The 18,111-nt window shown below is 45.2% G+C and overlaps 1 protein-coding gene across 2 annotated transcripts in view; it reads right to left on the bottom strand.

The window, feature by feature from the left end:
* The window catches only part of LOC146857281 (uromodulin-like), a 99,518-nt gene that overhangs the window by 52,278 nt on the left and 29,129 nt on the right, over positions 1 to 18,111 (bottom strand). For both annotated transcript variants that reach the window (XM_085647787.1, XM_085647786.1), the window contains exons 4-5: positions 13,664 to 13,759; positions 1,603 to 1,823 (exon numbers count right to left, since the gene is read on the bottom strand). In XM_085647787.1, coding sequence (XP_085503913.1) covers positions 1,603 to 1,823; positions 13,664 to 13,759 — 317 coding nt within the window. The remainder of the gene's footprint in view (positions 1 to 1,602; positions 1,824 to 13,663; positions 13,760 to 18,111) is intronic.

Genomic DNA, 18,111 nt, shown 5'->3' with positions numbered 1-18,111 from the left:
AGGCTGTCAGGCAGCAGCTACAGAAATCAATGTTAGAGGCTGATGTCCGACACCAAAGCTTGTATGCCAGTCATGGGGGACTTCATCACTCTGTCTACGACACTGTCACATGTCACTGCGTCACAGTACGTGAAGCAATTTAGTGAATTCATACTGTTAGTACAGGACATGCAATCAGGGACATTTTCTGGTTGCCTTAATTGGTAGCACGGTACCTGCAGTTCAACTGGTCAGGTGTCCCGGTCCCCCTAAAATATTTCGCAAGTGGTGCCTACCAGCACTAAACAGCCAGTGGGTATGACCAGTTTATAGACAAACATTGACACCATGCGGACACTAGGACTAACACTGTGAAATATGGCGGCCCGTACTGACACCAGGAAACCGACACCGGGGAACCCACAATGAGTCACAAATACTGTCACTGGCAAGAGGGCATTAGAACTAGGACTGCACATGTACATAGGGACACTGGTAACTGGACACTGTCATCGGTTACACTATAACACTGGCACAGTGACAGGGACCACTGAAACAGGAGCACCAGTACTGATATGGGAACAGTGACACTAGGCCACTAATATTGGGAACAGACACTCATGCTGGGCACTGGCAGTGGGCCGTTTCACTGGGATACTGGCACAGGAACACTAGCAAACAAGATTATTGACACTAGGAAAGTGATGCTAGAACAAAAGCCTGCATAATTGCACTGGCACAGGTACACTGGCAGGTGATGAATCACTATGCTAGTGACATCTGGATACTGACAGTGGGTGCTGATACCAAATCACTGAGAACAAACCACTGACACTGGGACAATGCGACTGGAACACACACACTAGAACATTGATACATGCAGAATAACACAGACATGTTTTCTTTACCTCAATCACAGGGGAACATGAGTCACAGGCAGGACATTGATACAGCAGCACCAACCCTAACATTGATGCAGAGGCAATGGCAATGACGCAGTGACACTGACACTAAGACACTAAGATACTGATGCTAAGGTATTAATGCTTCGACACAACACCAGGACAGTGACATGGCACAGGGACATTAACAGTCACAAGGGCAATGGCTGGAGGAGGAGACAGTTTGTTCAGCACTTTCCAAGAAATATGTAATTATTATCAATGGCTGATAGAAAACGTGTATGGAAATGCTGTGTTTTTAAAAGGTACACTTTCCTACTGATTGAAATAAAAAGTTGTAAAGGTAGAATTGAACCAAATACTTAAAAAAATGTGTTGTGTTCTATAACATTGAACCACTGACACACATTAGATATTTTGGTGGAGGAACCACACCCTTAAGTCTAGCCCTGCTACGCATTTTATGCTGCAATTATTCCCTGGGAGCGTGTCCCTCAGTGTATCTACCCATGACTATGAGCATGACTTCTGGTAATAAATACACAACGCCCCTACAGTCTGCAATATGCACCTGTGGTGGTAAATGCACCACATCCTACAAAATAATATATGAAGCATTCATTGTGAATGTAAAGCAATCCACATGCCCACAAGAGGTCCTGCGAAGACAATCAATAGAGGGCTTTTGTAATTGGTGACTATGCGTAACATAGTTACTCACCACAACTTCATTCCCGCAGAATCCGGTGGTTGGCAGGATCTGTTCGGAGTGGAAGCGCGTTCCGTTCAGGACCTGGGTGTAACTGTTCATGCAATCAAGAGTGGTGTTTCTGACGTGCATGCCAGCTGGGTTGTACCGGAGCTTCTCCAACAAGCACTTAGGGACCGTGATGGTTATCAAGGCCTCCTCACACGTGAACATCGGAACAACGTCTGCAACATCTGCAAGAAAAAGATAACCAGGAAACTCGTTAAGCCCAGTAAGGTGTAAAGTTAGTAGAGATGTCTGAGGAGAAGCTTTATCTTGGAATAGTCTCTTGAGCTCCATGAGTGTCCTTCTCTCCAAGGCAAGGGTTTCTCATCTGACCACAGTCTTGCTCCAGTCTTGGATTGCCAATATATTGGAGAGTGTTTTCGGAGAATGCGTAGCTCCAAGTAGTGCAGCAGGTGCAGTAGCACAGATGCCTGGTGGTGTGGTCCATTGCATCCACGTTATGGCTGTCTTTTTGTACCCAAGCAGAGTCTGGGGACTATTTTAAATTGTTGCATTAGGGCCACACACCCTTTCTACACCACTTTTTCTTACAGACAGAAGGAAGCAACATCAATGCCCAGTCCCTTTTTCTCGACCCAGTCCTTATCTCTGGGATGTAAACCATCTCCCTCTTAAGGACAGGTTATCCAAAGGACCTATCTTCCTTTTCTTTTCATTTTAAACTCCTCCCACAGAAGGAGGTACAAGAGAGCTATGCCTCCCCTGTAACTCTTGCTCTGTTTCTTCTCTTTTGGAAATGAAAAGTGCCTGGTGCTGCGGCTCCTATCCACGTATAATAATTTTATGTCTTACAAGAGGTGTAGCTTAGTCAATGAGATTAGGGGGTTTGAACATCGAATCTCCCAACTACAAAAGCAGTCGGTCATCTGGTTAATTGGGATAGACTGTTCCCATGAGGAGCAGGGTGAATACTGATTTGCATTAGGTGGGCCTTTGGGGCTGATTTAGAGTTTGGCGGACAGGGTATTCTGTTGCAATGGTGAGGGAGTACCCTGCCCAATAAACTCAATGGCCACCCCCCTCCCCCAATGTTTAGTATGGAGGACTGCAAATTAAATGCAGACAGTGTGAAATTTACTCTGTCATTGTAAAACTTCCTTTGGCTGCACGATGGAATAAGAGCCATCGGAGGTAAGCCATCTGCCTATCTGTCCTACTTAGACTGGATGGTTAGATGGCTTCTTTTTCCCATGGTGTGGGGGTCATCAGTTTTTATTTTTCCAAACACGAACTCCCGCTTTCGATATATAAAAAAAAAACACTTGGAATACGTTTGCAGGCTGGCCATTATGTTTGACAAAACTGTCCGTCAAATATTTCCTAATTTGATAGGAACCACGAAAATGGTGGTTCCTGCCATGCACAGAGTTGTCCGGGGGGGGGGGGGGGCTGGCAGAGATCTCTAAATTTGGCTGGCACAGTAGAGGCAGGGTGGCTGATGTAAAGTCCTTTGCCACCCTGTCTCTCTTTACTCCGTCTGCCGAACCATCATTCAGGCCCTCAGTCTTAATGGCACAGTGAGCAAAAAACAAAGGGTTGTAATTCTGCGCCAAGTGATTGTCAGTGGTTAGACTATTTGCAAGCTTTCTTCCAATCATATTTTGGGTGTTTGCTTTCAAATAGCATGCCTGGAAACCTGAGGCTGGTGCAGCTTTCTAAGCCTACCCCTGCCAATGTTTGTGAATGCCAAAAAGTAGAACATTTGCATCCATTCAAGGAGTACTTATTTGGGTGCAGATTTACTACTTTTCTTTACAAATATAGTCACTGTATATATCTAAGTTCCTGGTTCAAAAAATGAACGAGTTAAAACTTCTTCTAAAATCAGAAAAGCTTAAAAAAACAACACAAATATGGCAGACACGACTAAGGGCCTCCTGACCCAACTACAAAGCGAAGAATGTATTTATATGGGGGTGTAACACCCTAAACACGCTCCCTGAAGCAACTCCTGTGGATTTACCATATTTTCTTTTCTTCCCTTTTCTTGAGAGGATTCTGCTGTTCAGCATTCATCAACCAGCCTTGGAGGGCATTGTTGGATCTAGCCCTTTTTGCAGGTTTAGCCCCAGCCTTTTTAGGTCTCACCTGACCCAGCGCATGCGCTGGTCTGGCGAGACTTTTTGAGAGGGCTCCAAAAGTGCTACCAGGCAAGCCTAGAGCTACAGTTCATGTGCGCGGGCGCGTGCGCCAGCTTGACACGATTACTTTCACTTTCGCGGCCGCAGGGCCTCTTTGATGTTTGATCGCGATCACTTTTGCGGCCGCTTGTTGAAAAATGTATTTATTATTATTAGTAATAATAATAATTCATTGTAAGAGGGCCTGGCAGCTCATGACTCTGCAACCTTGCCATGCTGATGCTTGCAGTGTACTGCATTGGGTAGCCACAGTTTAGTTGAGACATGAGGAGCAGCTTCTAGAGGCTTTGTGAACGGCTGTGAGCCACTCAGACGATACATGATGCTTTCCGAGGCTAAATCTAAGATGTAACTTTCAAGCCTAAGTGATTGTCACAGTCATGTTCAGGGGTTCATATTGGGAGCGAAATGTTTGGTACTCCCTACATTCGTCTGCTCTGGCATTGGGCAGAAACTCTAGCCAAAGTTCAGCATGTTGTGACTCTGTTCTCGGTGGGTTCACCTGCCTTTGGTGTTGGATTCTGCTGTAGCGTTCAGATGTCAGCACACAGAGCGAAAACCCAGGAAGAAGCAAGCAGCTCAAACCTTGATGTTGTTATCCTTTATCCTACCTTTAGGAGAAGGCTTGTGCAGGTGATCTGGGATCTCACTAGCATATAACACGCTGCTCCTTGGATGCAGGCTCTGTTTATTAGATGTCACGCTGGGTCAGTACTGGTGTCACATTGGTTTTGCAGAGGCCAGCCTCTTTGTAGAGATTGTGCTCTATAATCGGCAGCATGTGAACTGCATTCTTTTTACTCATCTGCAGAGTCGGGTCCATTGCAGTATTGGGTCTGTCACTGTTCTTACCAAAATACCCTGCTCCACTCTAGGTAACGCTGCAACTTATTTTGTACCCCATCGCTCTCCGTGTCCATTAATCCTCAGTAAAAGGCGAACAAACAGTTTCTCCTATAACACCCCATAACATCCTGGGTCTAGATTATTGTGTCAGAGCAGTGCCTTAAATGGGCAGGTCTGTCGAGTACTCCTACCTACTCTTCTTTGATTTGAACGAGAGAGTAAACTACTTCTCAGCACAACTGCAGTGCTTAAAATCAGAGTACCACATATTTAGGAAACAAATTGGCCATAGTGAGCACCTACATGTCTATATTTCAATTTCCAGCACTGTACCACCTTCCCAGTAGATTGGGATTTGAGGCATTGTGTTCTACCCACAATGCCCTTTATAGAGTTTAGTTGACTGCCTCTGCTACCCTGTGAACCAGGGACGTGCTCAAGCTTAGCTTTTAACAGTTTTGCTGACTTCTTACACTGGGCATTTGCTTACATTTGTAGCCGCTTATTTTAAGCTCTGTTCAAGAGTCAGCCAGCTTAATCTGTCTCTTGGACAGAGCTCAAAATAAGCGGCTACTAATGTTAGCAATGTATATAACAAGCATTTGCAGTGCAATCGGTCTCGCTTTTACTGGAGTTTTAGCTATTGGCATTGTAAATAAAAATAACTTTTGTGTTTTGGTTTATAAAATGTAAATAAAAGGCATTGTCATTTACAATGCCAATAGCTTATACTCATGTAAAACGAGACCTATTGCATTGCAAATGCTTGTTTCCATTTGCCTCCTGTTATTTTGCCCTGATTTTGTTGCCTTTAGGACTCAGGGCTCTTTACCACTGCTAACCAGTTCTAAAGTGCATATGCTCTCTGTCTAAATTGTATTGGTGATTGGTTTATCCATAATTGGCATATTTGATTTACTGGTAAGTCCCTAGTATAGTGCACAATGTGTTTGTCCAGGGCATGCAAATCAAATGCTACTAGTGGGCCTGCCACACTGGTTGTGCTACCCACATAAGTAGCCCTGTAAACATGTCCCAGGCCTGCCATCGCAATGTCAGTACGTCCAGTTTTACACTACCATTACAACCTGGCAAGTGCACCCACTTGCCAGGCCCTAACCTTACCATTTACTACATGTAAGGCACCCCTAAGGTAGGCCCAATGTACTCCCATGGTCAGGGTGCACTGTTTGAGAAAGGTAAGACATGTACTGGTGTCCTTTGCACTTCTTGACAGTGAAATACTGCCAATTTCATTTTTTATTATGGTAAGGACTAGCTCTGCTAGAGACTATCATTGGAGACTCATTAAAATAACATACAAGTGTAACTTTCAATTGGGAACAGCTAGAGATTTGAAGTTTGGGCTCAATGACTCAGAATTTAAAAATACATCTTTTAGTGAAGGTGGTTTTTAAATTGTGTGGTTGAAAATGCCAATATTAGAAAGTCAATATGTTCTTGCCTTACCATTCTGTGCCTTTCCCTTCCTGTGGACTCAATGTCTGGTTTAGATTGACAAGGGCAGTTTTGTGCATTCACTCTAGACAGTCACACACAAGGGAGCTGAGGTATGCCCTGCATATCCAGATGGCCCATCACCAGGCTGATGGGTGTTCCTGAGATAGAATGGTGGGAGGAGCTGTCACCTGCACCTGAATAGGGATGTGTCTGCCTTTCACAATGCTGTCACCACCCCCTGTATTGTGGCTGGACCAGGGAGGACAGAACTGGTTGTACTAATCAAGAGAGACTTTCTTTGAAGCCTGCATACTTCAAAGGTAGAAAACAGTATAAGTAGTGGGGCTCTGAACCCATAACTTTGGAACACTTCTGGACTAGGAGGACTCTGCCAAGAAGAAGAGCTAAAGAGCTGTTAGGAGGAGTAATGCCCCTTTGCTGTGTGTTGCTTTGCTGGGTTGGCCTGCAGTTGCTGCTTCTGTCTGTGGACAGTGGAAAGGACTGAACTTTTACCTTGCTTTGGTATCCTGCTTTGGTATCCGGCTTAAGAAAAATTTCCAAGGACTTGAAGCAGAGCTTGCCTCCTGTTTAGAAGTCTCAGGGACACCGGGGGCACAAAGACTTCACTTGCAGCATCCCCGAACTCCACTGCCGGGAGTTCTGACCTGCCTTGTGGTGCCAATTCCAGTTCTGGGCCACTGGAGGTGTTTACTGGGCTGATCAGCTCATCATCCCAGCTGTGTCTGAGGTGGAATTTTAAACTTCAATAGATATTATAAATGCATACTTTCAAATACCCATTAACTAGCCACATCAGCAACCTATAGTTTGGGACATTTCCAATTTAGGTTAATCCTTTTTGGCTGAAATCAGTCCTGCCTGTATTCACTAAGGTCATGGCTTCCTTGGTAGATCTTCTTCATGAACAACATATACATATCCAACCATACTTAGATGATTGAATGGTCCATGCCTCTTCCATGCAACTGTCAAAACTACACACAGAACAGGTTTGCAACCTTCACGTTCTGATAGAATTCTTCTAAATTTAGTAAACTATCAGCAACATTCAAATCAACAGCTCAAATTTGCAGGATGACTCTTCAACATCTCATACAGAAAGGTTTTTTCCCTCCTCTAATTGTGACTCTCCAAGCTTCTGGAGAGAAGATCAGCACCAGTCCATCAAAGGCTTCAGGTCTAAGTGGACCTGGATGCATCAGTATTCCTAGCACCCTAGGCCAGATTTCACAACAGCCCTCTTACTTGTCATCTTCTACATCATTGACATTGGAGAGAATAGTCTGAATTTCTACAAGCTCTTCTGCATTTGGCATTACGAATGAAACAAGCAGTACTGATCAAGACAGACAAACAGGTGGCCATGGCACATATAAACCACCAGACAGGAGTGAGTTCACATTCTCTAATATTGGTGGCTCATCAGATCTGATCGTGGGTGGAAACCCACTAGATATAGCGTAAAGCCAGCTACATTCCAAGGATAGGCAATCTGAAAGCAAATTCCCTGAGCATGATCTTCTCCTCCTCCATGGAGTTTTGCTAACTATGGAACTTTTTCAGAACATCCTTTAGAGACTAAGTGAACCTTAGATTGGTTTGCTAATGACATGGACACAGCTTTCTCTGTACTTTGTTAGGAGAAGGGACACATAGGGACAATTGAAATGGATACTCCCCTTTTTCTGTTTACCTTGCATTTTCCTTGGTAGGAGATTTTCTCCTCAGAGCTCAGAGAAGGAATGCCAAGGTAATCCTAGTTTCTCCTACATGGGAGTGGTAATCTTGTTTCCCCTTTATCTCAAGAAGTGTCTGTGAGTCTAGAGTGTCTTTTGCCTTCTGCCTCTTCTCCTCTCAGATAGCTTATCTTGTCCCAGCCCTCACTCCAAAGGTAAAAGCTGACCTCCCCATGACTTTTGAAATAAACAGAGGGGCCGGTGTGATTCGAAGGTCACACCAAGAGTGGCTATTTTCTATACAAGTGTTGTGCAGGCCTTCCATTAGCAAATATCATAACCAACAGTGGTTTTCTTTCTCTCACTGGTGCTCTTCTAGAATCTTCTTTCCTGCAACCTGTTGATATTTTCAGAATTTCTTTACAATGGTTTCAACTTGGGTCTTTCTGTCTCCTCTCTCTGTTGTCAGTTAGGTGCCTTTGAAACCTTTGGAGGTCTAGATGAAGACGAAGTCAGATGACTCACCTAGTTCTTTACTTGTCATGTGTTCTTTTGTTCATTGTCCTTGTTCGGTAAACAGTCTGAACAATGCAGGCAGATCCACAAGCGTTCTGACAAAGCTTTTGCTACCACACTTGCCTTAACCACACAAATGCCTTAACCACACATATGCGTGGATAAGCCAGTGTGAGATCTAGCTGCTGGCTGCTGCTGGGTGGAAGCAGGAAGAGGAAGTGTTAAGAGAGGACGCGGAGAGGTAAGTTGGGCAGAGGCCGGGTTTTAGCGGGTGGGTGTAGTTTGTAAGGGTTGGTGTTGTTTTCAGGGCGGGGGGGGTCCAGGTTGTTTTTAGGGCTGGGAGGGGTCAGTGTAGTTTTTAGAGCTCGTGGGGTGGGGGGGCAGGTAGTGTTTATGGGTTAGGGAAGGGTGGGGTAGTTGTTAGGGCTTGAGGGGCAGGGACGCCTTTAAGACTGGGAGAGAGGGGTTTGGTTTTCAGGTGGGATGGGACAGTTTTAGGTCTCAGGGAGGGGACAGGGGTTGGGGTGGGTAAGACTTACCTTACAAGTCTTAAACATGGATATATCTTTGCCATACGTGCCTTAGCAACGCATATTTCATTGTAAAGGTATGCGTGGTGACGGCATATGCGTGGTTAAGATTTGCATGCATGGTAAAAGCATGTCTGGTTCCATCACACAACCCCCTTGTTCTTGTTGTTTACTATCTCCTCATATATAAAGAGTATGCTAATGGACAAGGCATTCTGATGACTGACGGATAACCTTCATTACACCGAGTCCTACTCTTTCTTGTCACAGTCTTGCAAGCCATTCGCCCCTCCTTGGGAGCTTACGAGCATGATATATTGCAGGGGAGGTTTGACCATCGAATACCTCTTTCTGGGGAGGACTTAAAAAACTGGAAGATAGAACTTTTAGGTGTTCTGTCTTTAAAAAGTGTATGGTTTACACCTCAAAGATAAGGATTGATATGAGAAAGAGTAGGACTTGGCATAATGAAGATTACCAGTAAATTATCCGGACATTGTGTATATAATGTTAGACCCAGTCAGTATGCAAGAAATACTTACTTTGTTTTGGGGTCTAATAAAAGAGAAGGGATTGGTGTAGGAGCCTGAGATGTTTGCTTGAGGTGGTGATGATGACAAAAGTAACTTGTTGACTAGGTAATAGATCTTGCTGTGAGCAGATTCCGAGGCTGACGGCTTATGCTTAGGCCAGAAGTGACTGCCATAGATGACTGGGCTGTGGCAAAGACATATGCATGGGATGGCAACAACACTAACAAGATAACAACAGATCCTTGAATTTATTTTACCCTGTGCACGCAAACCCATTGTTCTACTGTCCCTAGGTGTGCAGTAAGCAGTGGCATCACTACATACATCCCATGTGGGATCAGCGCACTATCCAAAGGAGGGATGATGGCATAGAAACATCTCAGTTTAGGAGGATGAAAGAGTGGGAAGGGCTGGTGTTTTATTTTTCAAGCTACACTAAGAGAAACACTTAGGGGCAGATTTACAAGGAACTGACGCATCTGCATAGATGCGTCAGTTTCCTTGCACCAGCGGCAAATGTCCTTACACCACCATGGATGTGCTGTATTTACAATACTGTGCTCCATGGCGCAAGGATTAACAGCTGCGTCAGAAATTCTGATGCATCTGTTGGCCCAAAAGTCACGCATTGCTGGAGTTGTGCCGCAAGCACGACGCAACTCCAGCAATGTATTTTGAGGCCTATACTTACTGTACTGCGTCACTCCTTACGCCTGCTTCAAGCAGGCGTAAGGTTTTGATGCAGTGGCATCCTAAAAGTGGCACAGTAAAATCTTGTAGATTTCACTGCGCCACTTTTACGAGGCCTTCCTGCATGGGTATGCACTCCCTGCATTCATTATATCTGACGTAGGTATAATGTGACTCAGGGCTTTACAACGTGACACATCTCCCTAGATGCGTCACATGTAAATAGCCCCCATTCTTTGTGCCGTGGTTGCGTAAAAAATTGATACATGGAGGCGCAAGGAGGCCGGTGCGTCACTTTTAAAATGGGAAAAAGTAACGTACCGGCGGCGCAAAGGGTTTGTAAGTAAGCCCCCTAATTTTGATTCAACCTTTGTCAAAAGAGGAGCTCGTTAATGTATTTTAGGTTTGAACAAGCCAAGCAAGTATTCATCAGCTCGTCTCCAGTTTGGTGGATCGAGTTAAAATAGACCTGAGCTAACCAGCAAAGGCTCTATCCTTTCCGTCCCTAATGCAGGTTTTTTTTTACACTTATACTTTCAATAAATTTCGCTTAATGCAGTCATTTAGTATAATGTATTATACTCAAACACACAGGAGGAAGTGGAAGTAACATGTGTTTGCATTTGTTTGAATTTAAAAATTAAGTGACTTTAACCCATTTTTGCACGACGTTTGTCGCGTTATTATTTGACGGATCTTTCGATGGCTTGGCATTTAGTTTGTCAGTTAGAGAGAAACCGTTTCTCAGGCTCGGATCTGACTTAGTGTTCTCTAAGAATTTCTTGGCCTGCTCACCTCTTATATGTGTCTGGGCTACTATTATGACACTTGTGACTGAGTAGCCGACTTGCCTGTCCACGCCCCGTTGCTGGGGCAGCTGTGCGCTTTACAAGTCTACAACATTTACATTTACATTTACATTTCTAAACTGCAACCAAATGGCTTTGCAAGTTCAGCATATGTGTAACTGCTAACAATCTCCTCGTTTAATGGCGCATGTAATATTCGAAAAACGGGGTGGGAAATTATAAATTGCAGAAAAAACAGCATTTATCTCCCTGTTGTACGTGTTATTCCATTTTAGTTCCTGATCTGTGAACAAAGGTAACTACCCCGCCAGGGCCGTTTCTAGGTGTTTTGCCGCCCTAGGCGAGAATTGAAAAATGCCGCCCCCTCCCTTTTACTACCATCACTCTCTCCCCTGGTCATCCAGGCTAGAAGAATTAATGCATTAGATATTCCCAAACTCGTGTTTTTTGCCGCCCTACCCCTTTTTCCGCCCTAGTCAGCCGCCTAGTCTTGCCTAATGGTAGAAACGGCCCTGTACCCCGCATATGCTACACATTCAACAGAACACACCACAGGCCACTCTGACTTCAAAGAATAGACAAAAGGACCCAAAGAAGATGGCGACGCTACGGAACACTTTACATCTTTATGTGAGAAGCTCGTTATATAAGAATTCGCATTCTCTATCTGTTATAAAGCCCAAGAGATGTTTGCAGCATTGAGACGCATCTTTAGTATTTGGGGGGATAGGGAGAGCAACAAGGATCCTCCAATAAGGGTGAGTGGAAGCTGTCCCTGCTTCTAGAAACACCCGAATGCTCATCACGCTTTACTGTGGAGGAAGGTGTCCAAATGACCAAAAGAGAGACAAAGAAAAACATGAAAATAAATGTGAAGCCCCAGGGGGGGCATCAGAGGATGATCCCAATAAAGTAAATAACACCCTTTGATTGGTTCATCCCGCTGCTAGAACAGTGGTTGTGTTAATGGTTTTAAAAGTTGTACTGGTGGAGCAATACTGCCCAAGTAGAAGTTGTTTGAGCTCTTCAATAAGCGAGCCTCAACTAGTCTACCCTGTCTGCAGTTTTGTTTTTGCCCCTGTAAACAGTTCCAGGAGCAGCAGCCCATCCTCTGCCAAAGTGGCGGGCGGCCAAGGAGGGAGTTGCAGAGGGAGGTGGGGGAGGGGTAGAGGGTGGGTAGGGGGTAAAGGGGTCAAGGGACAAAATAAGAATTACAAATAATAAAATAAGTTACCTGATCGCCACCGCCTCTGCCGTCTGCTCCATCACGCTCTTCCTGTTTCTGGGAAAGGTTCCCAGTCTGCACTGCAGCCAATAATGACGCTGCAGGAATCCAGAGTCAGGATTGGCCAGAGGGCTGAGACTTTGCGCTACCAGCCAAACTGGGAGCCTATGCCTGCTTTCTCCAGCCGCAGCAACGCAACCTGAAATGGCCGGCCAAACCCTCATGCGCAGCGAAGGGACAAGGGAGTGCACTTCCGCTCCCTCACCACAGTATCATCCCCCTGGACCCGCCCCCAAGACTAGTCAGAGTCCTGGGAGCACATCAAGGGGGATTCAAATAAAACAGTAATAAAACGTGTTTGAAACCTGTTTTATTATCGTTTTATTTGCGGGTGGTGGCAGGTGCGCTCCTCTACCTGGTGCAAAGCCACGTAAAACTCTGCAAAGCCTTGTCGCACAGCTGGGAGCTTCGTTGGAACTGATGCTGAGCGGCGCAAACCCCCAGAAGGTCTCACTACCCAGCTAAAAGCTTTGTCAGACCCAACATGGAGCAACATGAAGCCTCACAAAGCACCACTGCGCATATCTAGCACCCAGGACTTAAGGTACAAATCCCAGCGGCCGAACTCGGTCCTGTTCTCCATCGCAGTGGTCCTGAACTTGTGACTTTCTCCCAGTCCCTCGTGACTAGATACCCAGAGTTCGCACTTCCTGCTTTTGCAGCTATTTTTATCTAAAACATTACAATTCAATATCCTCAGTTCTGCTTAATGGATTTTTAGTCATCTGGTATTTATTCAAATATATAGTATTTTTTTAATCTGTTTGGGATTTTTCCTATGTTGCCTTTTCACTGTGTTACTGGTTGTGCTCTACACAAATACATAGCAAAACCAAAGGAAATGATGGACAGAGTGTTGAACATTGCAAGCACTCACCCCCAGTCAACTGATCTGGGTTTAATCCATCACCGTTCTTTAGCCCACTCTGCCACCCCAGTTCAGACATGGCCATATGCAAATAAGTCTGACCCTGTGCTTCATGGAAACAGTCCAGCCCGAACTGCCAAGCCATGTCTTCCCTGGACCGGGAACAAGCTTCCTAGGACCGGTTTCTGGCATTTCAGCCGTCTTCAGCCAGGCTTGCTTGAATCCAGTGGCAAAGTGAGCAAGGGACTCACGTCTGAGCATACACTGCCAACTTATGGCGAACAAACCAAAACCAAAGGAAATGATGGACAGAGTGTTGAACATTGCAAGCACTCACCCCCAGTCAACTGATCTGGGTTTAATCCATCACCGTTCTTTAGCCCACTCTGCCACCCCAGTTCAGACATGGCCATATGCAAATCAGTCTGACCCTGTGCCTCATGGGAACAGTCCAGCCCGAACTGCCAAGCCAACTTAAGCATGACTGCTTTAGTGACTTTACTGGTTCACCCTGACAGGGACTGAGGTTGTTACCTGAATGGAGCTTCCACAACCCTCGAACAATAACCTAATTTCTTACACCCTACATTTACTTTTTATTGGAACATAAAGAGGAAGAGTCCAGACTTACGTGCTCCTTGGTGCTTGGTTGAGTTGCACGTACACACTCCCGCTGGCAAAAAACAGTATTCATCAGCCATACAGGCAGGGTAACAGGTAGGTTCAACTGGTGAGAGAGAATAAATGTTAATTAAAGAAGTGTAAAATACACATACACATACTCATGCACAAACACAAACCTGTGTGTGCCCTAGGGCCCACAAACCTACATACACACAAAGGCATGTACACCCATACGCACATAGGTAAGTTCCTTATAGCCCACTCATTGTTCTCGGGGACTCCATGTGGCCTATACCCCTTTATTTGGCAATGCTATCCCACTGCTCATCTCTCTTCCGGGGGAACATAACACCCCTGGATAATTTACTCCGAACACCTCCACCTCACCAGTGCATGCCCTTACTTGGACTATTTCATTCCAATGCCCAACAAATCACCACCCAGTGGCCGTGTAAAAATTGTGGCTAATACTCAAAGAGTGAAAACAGGCACTCATTGTTACAATGCTACCTCAAACCAAAGAAACACCTCGGGAGTACAGGCTCTGAAAAAAGAGGGGGAAATGGGATAGGGACCTGAAGGTTTTTCCTTACGTCAGGGATGGGATTCAAGGAATGTTGATAGTTCCCTTAAAAAGGACCAGAAGATGTGGGCAGGAACCATGACATAAGTAAAGGATAATAAATTAAATAAGGGAGGATAGCAAATCAGCTCGGCACTCTCACTGCTGACCACTGTCTCAAAAATACTAAGGACAATTTGCCATGCATGCATGATCTGTTCTTGCCTGGAGGTGGCTCTGTGGTCAACTTTAATGATCAGATCAATAGTTTATGACTTACTGAAACTTAACCAAACAGTGGATCTCATTAGATGTGTCAGAGGTTTAAAGAGGGCAAGATGTAACATTAGGTAGGTTTCTCATCTCTCACAAGTACAACAATGTCAATAGGTTGTTCTGTGTCACATTTAGAGACTGACATGTTTAGGGCTCTTCAAGTTAATGATTACGGAGAGGGACAGATATAAACCGTTAAAGATACTACAGTTTTAAGGTTTTTAATTCATATGTGTATTGGATCTCTTCTCATGGGCAATATAATATTTTATAGACAGGTCTGGAAGAAGTTTAGGGAAGCATGGCATGTCAGCAGTGAGTGAATAAAGAAAGACAGGATCAGGGAATGGGACTCTTATGTTCAATCATAATGGAGTTCATTGATAAAGGTCTACCCATTTCTCCAGTATCCGGAAATCTTGAAGGTTTGGCATTTTATGAAAAATATTTCTGGTACTATAAGCATTTAGGGGAAGAGTTGGAAAGCAAAGTACTGGAGATGCAGGCCATATCAAGGAGATCACATCGTAATAGAGCAAAGTTAAAGTGAAAAAGAGAGGATGCAACAATGCCCATATGCTCATTTCATAAGAAGGTGTGCCTGTTCAAAACAATGTTTGACTCCAATAGAGCATCAGAAATGGAAGAGAAAAACTGGATTTATCTGTTAAAATTGTGTCCATGTGGAGAACTGATTACATGATGTAGTTCAACAACAGGGTGAGTTTGAAAAGCCTAGGCATGAGTTTGTACATTACTTACAGATTTAACATGACGTTGGACCACACGTAGGTTTAAAAGTAGTGCTCTCAGAATTCACATCACTTAAGAGTAAATTGCACTCAAGGTTCATCGCTCATCCCCACCTTCTGCAATGCATACATTACCCCTCTGGCCAATGTCATATGTGTACACAACCTCAACATCCTTTCCTATGCAGACAACACACAACTCATACTGTCTCTCTCGGACAAGACCCTCAACCCAAGAAAACATGTGTTCTGCTCGATTTTCCTGGCCTTCTTGTGTTAACAAGTGATTGAATGTGACTTCAGTCTCTTACCATTCACGCCTAAGGGTTAGAGTAGTGAATGGAGCCTATTTACTAGGCACTTCGACATGATTCTGTGCTCTTCCCCATAGATCAGGGCTTGCACACATAGCCTAGGGGATAGATTCGTTAGTATTAGGGATAACCTGTCCTGTAGTGAGGGTATTTCATGGAGCTGTGCTGAATTCAGGCCTGGTAGGCCTCAAACGGGAGAGACTCCATCTTTCTTTCTGCTTCGGCAGCTTGGGATGCTTCTAGGTCAAGAGTAATATTTTAGTTATGAGGTGTTATTCGCTTGGAGAGAACCGGTTCAGGCCGGCCCTTATCGAAGGATTGTATTTTTCTTCATGCCGAAGACACTACATCAGGCCGGCCGGCTGGGAACGTGTCCTTGGTACGGGGAGGTACAAGAATTTGGTGGGCGGCAGGTTACGGGCCGGAATTTTCCATGAGGAAATGCACCTCTATATTAGTGAAAGTCTGAGGCAGTTACATGTTCAGTCCGTAGGCGGCATCTAGCCGTTAGCAGTAAAGCTACTACTTATTCCAGGGAAGACAGACGCCATCTTGAAGGCGGAGAAGAACTGAGAGAAAGATGCTTTCCTAACAGAATAGCCAGAGAGGAGAGAGTAGCCGATAAGGAAGAGGTCCCAGTGACTCGGAGAAGGGTGATTCCAGGCGAGCCGAGGCACAGACGAGAAGGGAGCCTAGATGACCACTGAGTGCAGGCTACATACTACTAAGGTGATGTCGACCCTTTCTTATTAGAGTGTACAACTTAATCTTTCACTTTTCTTTGCAGGTTATGTGTCATATCGTAATGTTATGTGATTGTGTATGCAATGAGTAATAAAGTATCCAGTTTGTAGTGAACCAACATGTGCTGTGTGTTCTTGTATAAGAGGGTAGCCTATTCTTCTAGTCAGCTGCGGCTACATGAACAGATGTTAACCCTGATCAGGTAAGTGGTAACTGAATAAGGGAAAGAGGAGCCCCTCAAACCTGAGAACAGGCTATGCCCGAACTGGCAATCCTTGTGTGATCTGATGAATAGTGAGACTGATTCCCTTTTTGTATGGTGATCATAGGATGAACTGTCGTATGAGACTGCCGTCTAGGTAGAGAGGTCTGGGTTCGTATGGGACCGCGAGGCCGCCACTTGTGATACTGTCGTATGGGCAGAGAGGTCTGGGTTCGTATGGGACCGCGAGGCCGCCACTTGTGATACTGTCGTATGGGCAGAGAGGTCTGGATTCGTAGGGGATCGGGAGGCCGCCGATTGTGCTGATACTGTCGTATGGGCAGAGAGGTCTGGGTTCGTATGGGACCGCGAGGCTGCCACTTGTGATACTGTCGTATGGGCAGAGAGGTCTGGGTTCGTATGGGACCGCGAGGCCGCCACTTGTGATACTGTCGTATGGGCAGAGAGGTCTGGATTCGTAGGGAATCGCGAGGCCGCCGATTGTGCTGATACTGTCGTATGGGCAGAGAGGTCTGGGTTCGTATGAGACCGCGAGGCCGCCACTTGTGATACTGTCGTATGGGCAGAGAGGTCTGGGTTCGTATGGGACCGCGAGGCCGCCACTTGTGATACTGTCGTATGGGCAGAAAGGTCTGGATCCGTATGGGATCGCGAGGCCGCCGATTGTGAGATCTTGGTATGCATAGTAGGAATCCCCTGTCCTTAGGTGATAGATATATGTGGTTGTAGGATTGTAAATAGGTTCTAGGGAGGGGGTAACGTTCTGGCTGGGTTAGTGAGTCTCTGATGAGCGGGTTCTATCTGATCCGAAAACCCAAGCAGAACAACATGTTAACACCAACATGAGCAAAGTCGCTAACTGAAGGAAAGTGAACTGTCTCAAGCTCAACACTGACAAGACAAAAGTAGTGATATTCAACAAGAACACCTAATAATTGGACTCTAACTGGTGTCCAGGGCTCAAACTAATCAGTGATAGCAGAATGGACATGACTGCACAAGGTGATGCTGTCACTGCATCCTGCTTCCACACCCTGAAGATGCTGAGGAAGACCTTCAAGTAGCATTCACACCCTAGTCAACAGCAAGTTGGACTATGGTAACACCCACTATACCAGGATCACCAAGCAACTCACTAAAAGACTGCAAATTATCCAGAACTCAGTGGCCAAACTCACCCTCATCCTCCTGCACAGAACTCACATTACTAAACATCTCAGGGAACTACACTGGCACTCGATATACAAAAGCATTCAATTCAAAGTCCTCACACACACATTCAAGGCACTGCCAACTCAAGGCCTATTTACCTTAATAGTTGGATTTCCTTCCACCAATCAAGCAGATAGTTCAACTCTGCTGGACTCCTACTAGCACACATCCCAGGCATACACAGAACCAGATCAGGAGGATCAGGAGCATTTTCGTACATCCCTCCTAAAGCATGGGACAACGTCGCATTACACATCAGAGCTTCCCCCTCTCTTCTTGAATTCCAGAAGAAGCTGAATACCTGGCTTTCCAATTATTCAGCCTACCATAGGCATGGCTAGGTATACACACCTACTCAGCTCCAGGGTATCC

Source organism: Triturus cristatus, chromosome 3_2, assembly GCF_964204655.1.
Source record: "Triturus cristatus chromosome 3_2, aTriCri1.1, whole genome shotgun sequence".
Lineage (NCBI taxonomy): Eukaryota > Metazoa > Chordata > Amphibia > Caudata > Salamandridae > Triturus > Triturus cristatus.
The sequence above is the reverse complement of the archived record's forward strand: the minus strand, read 5'-3'. Positions and strand labels throughout refer to the sequence as shown.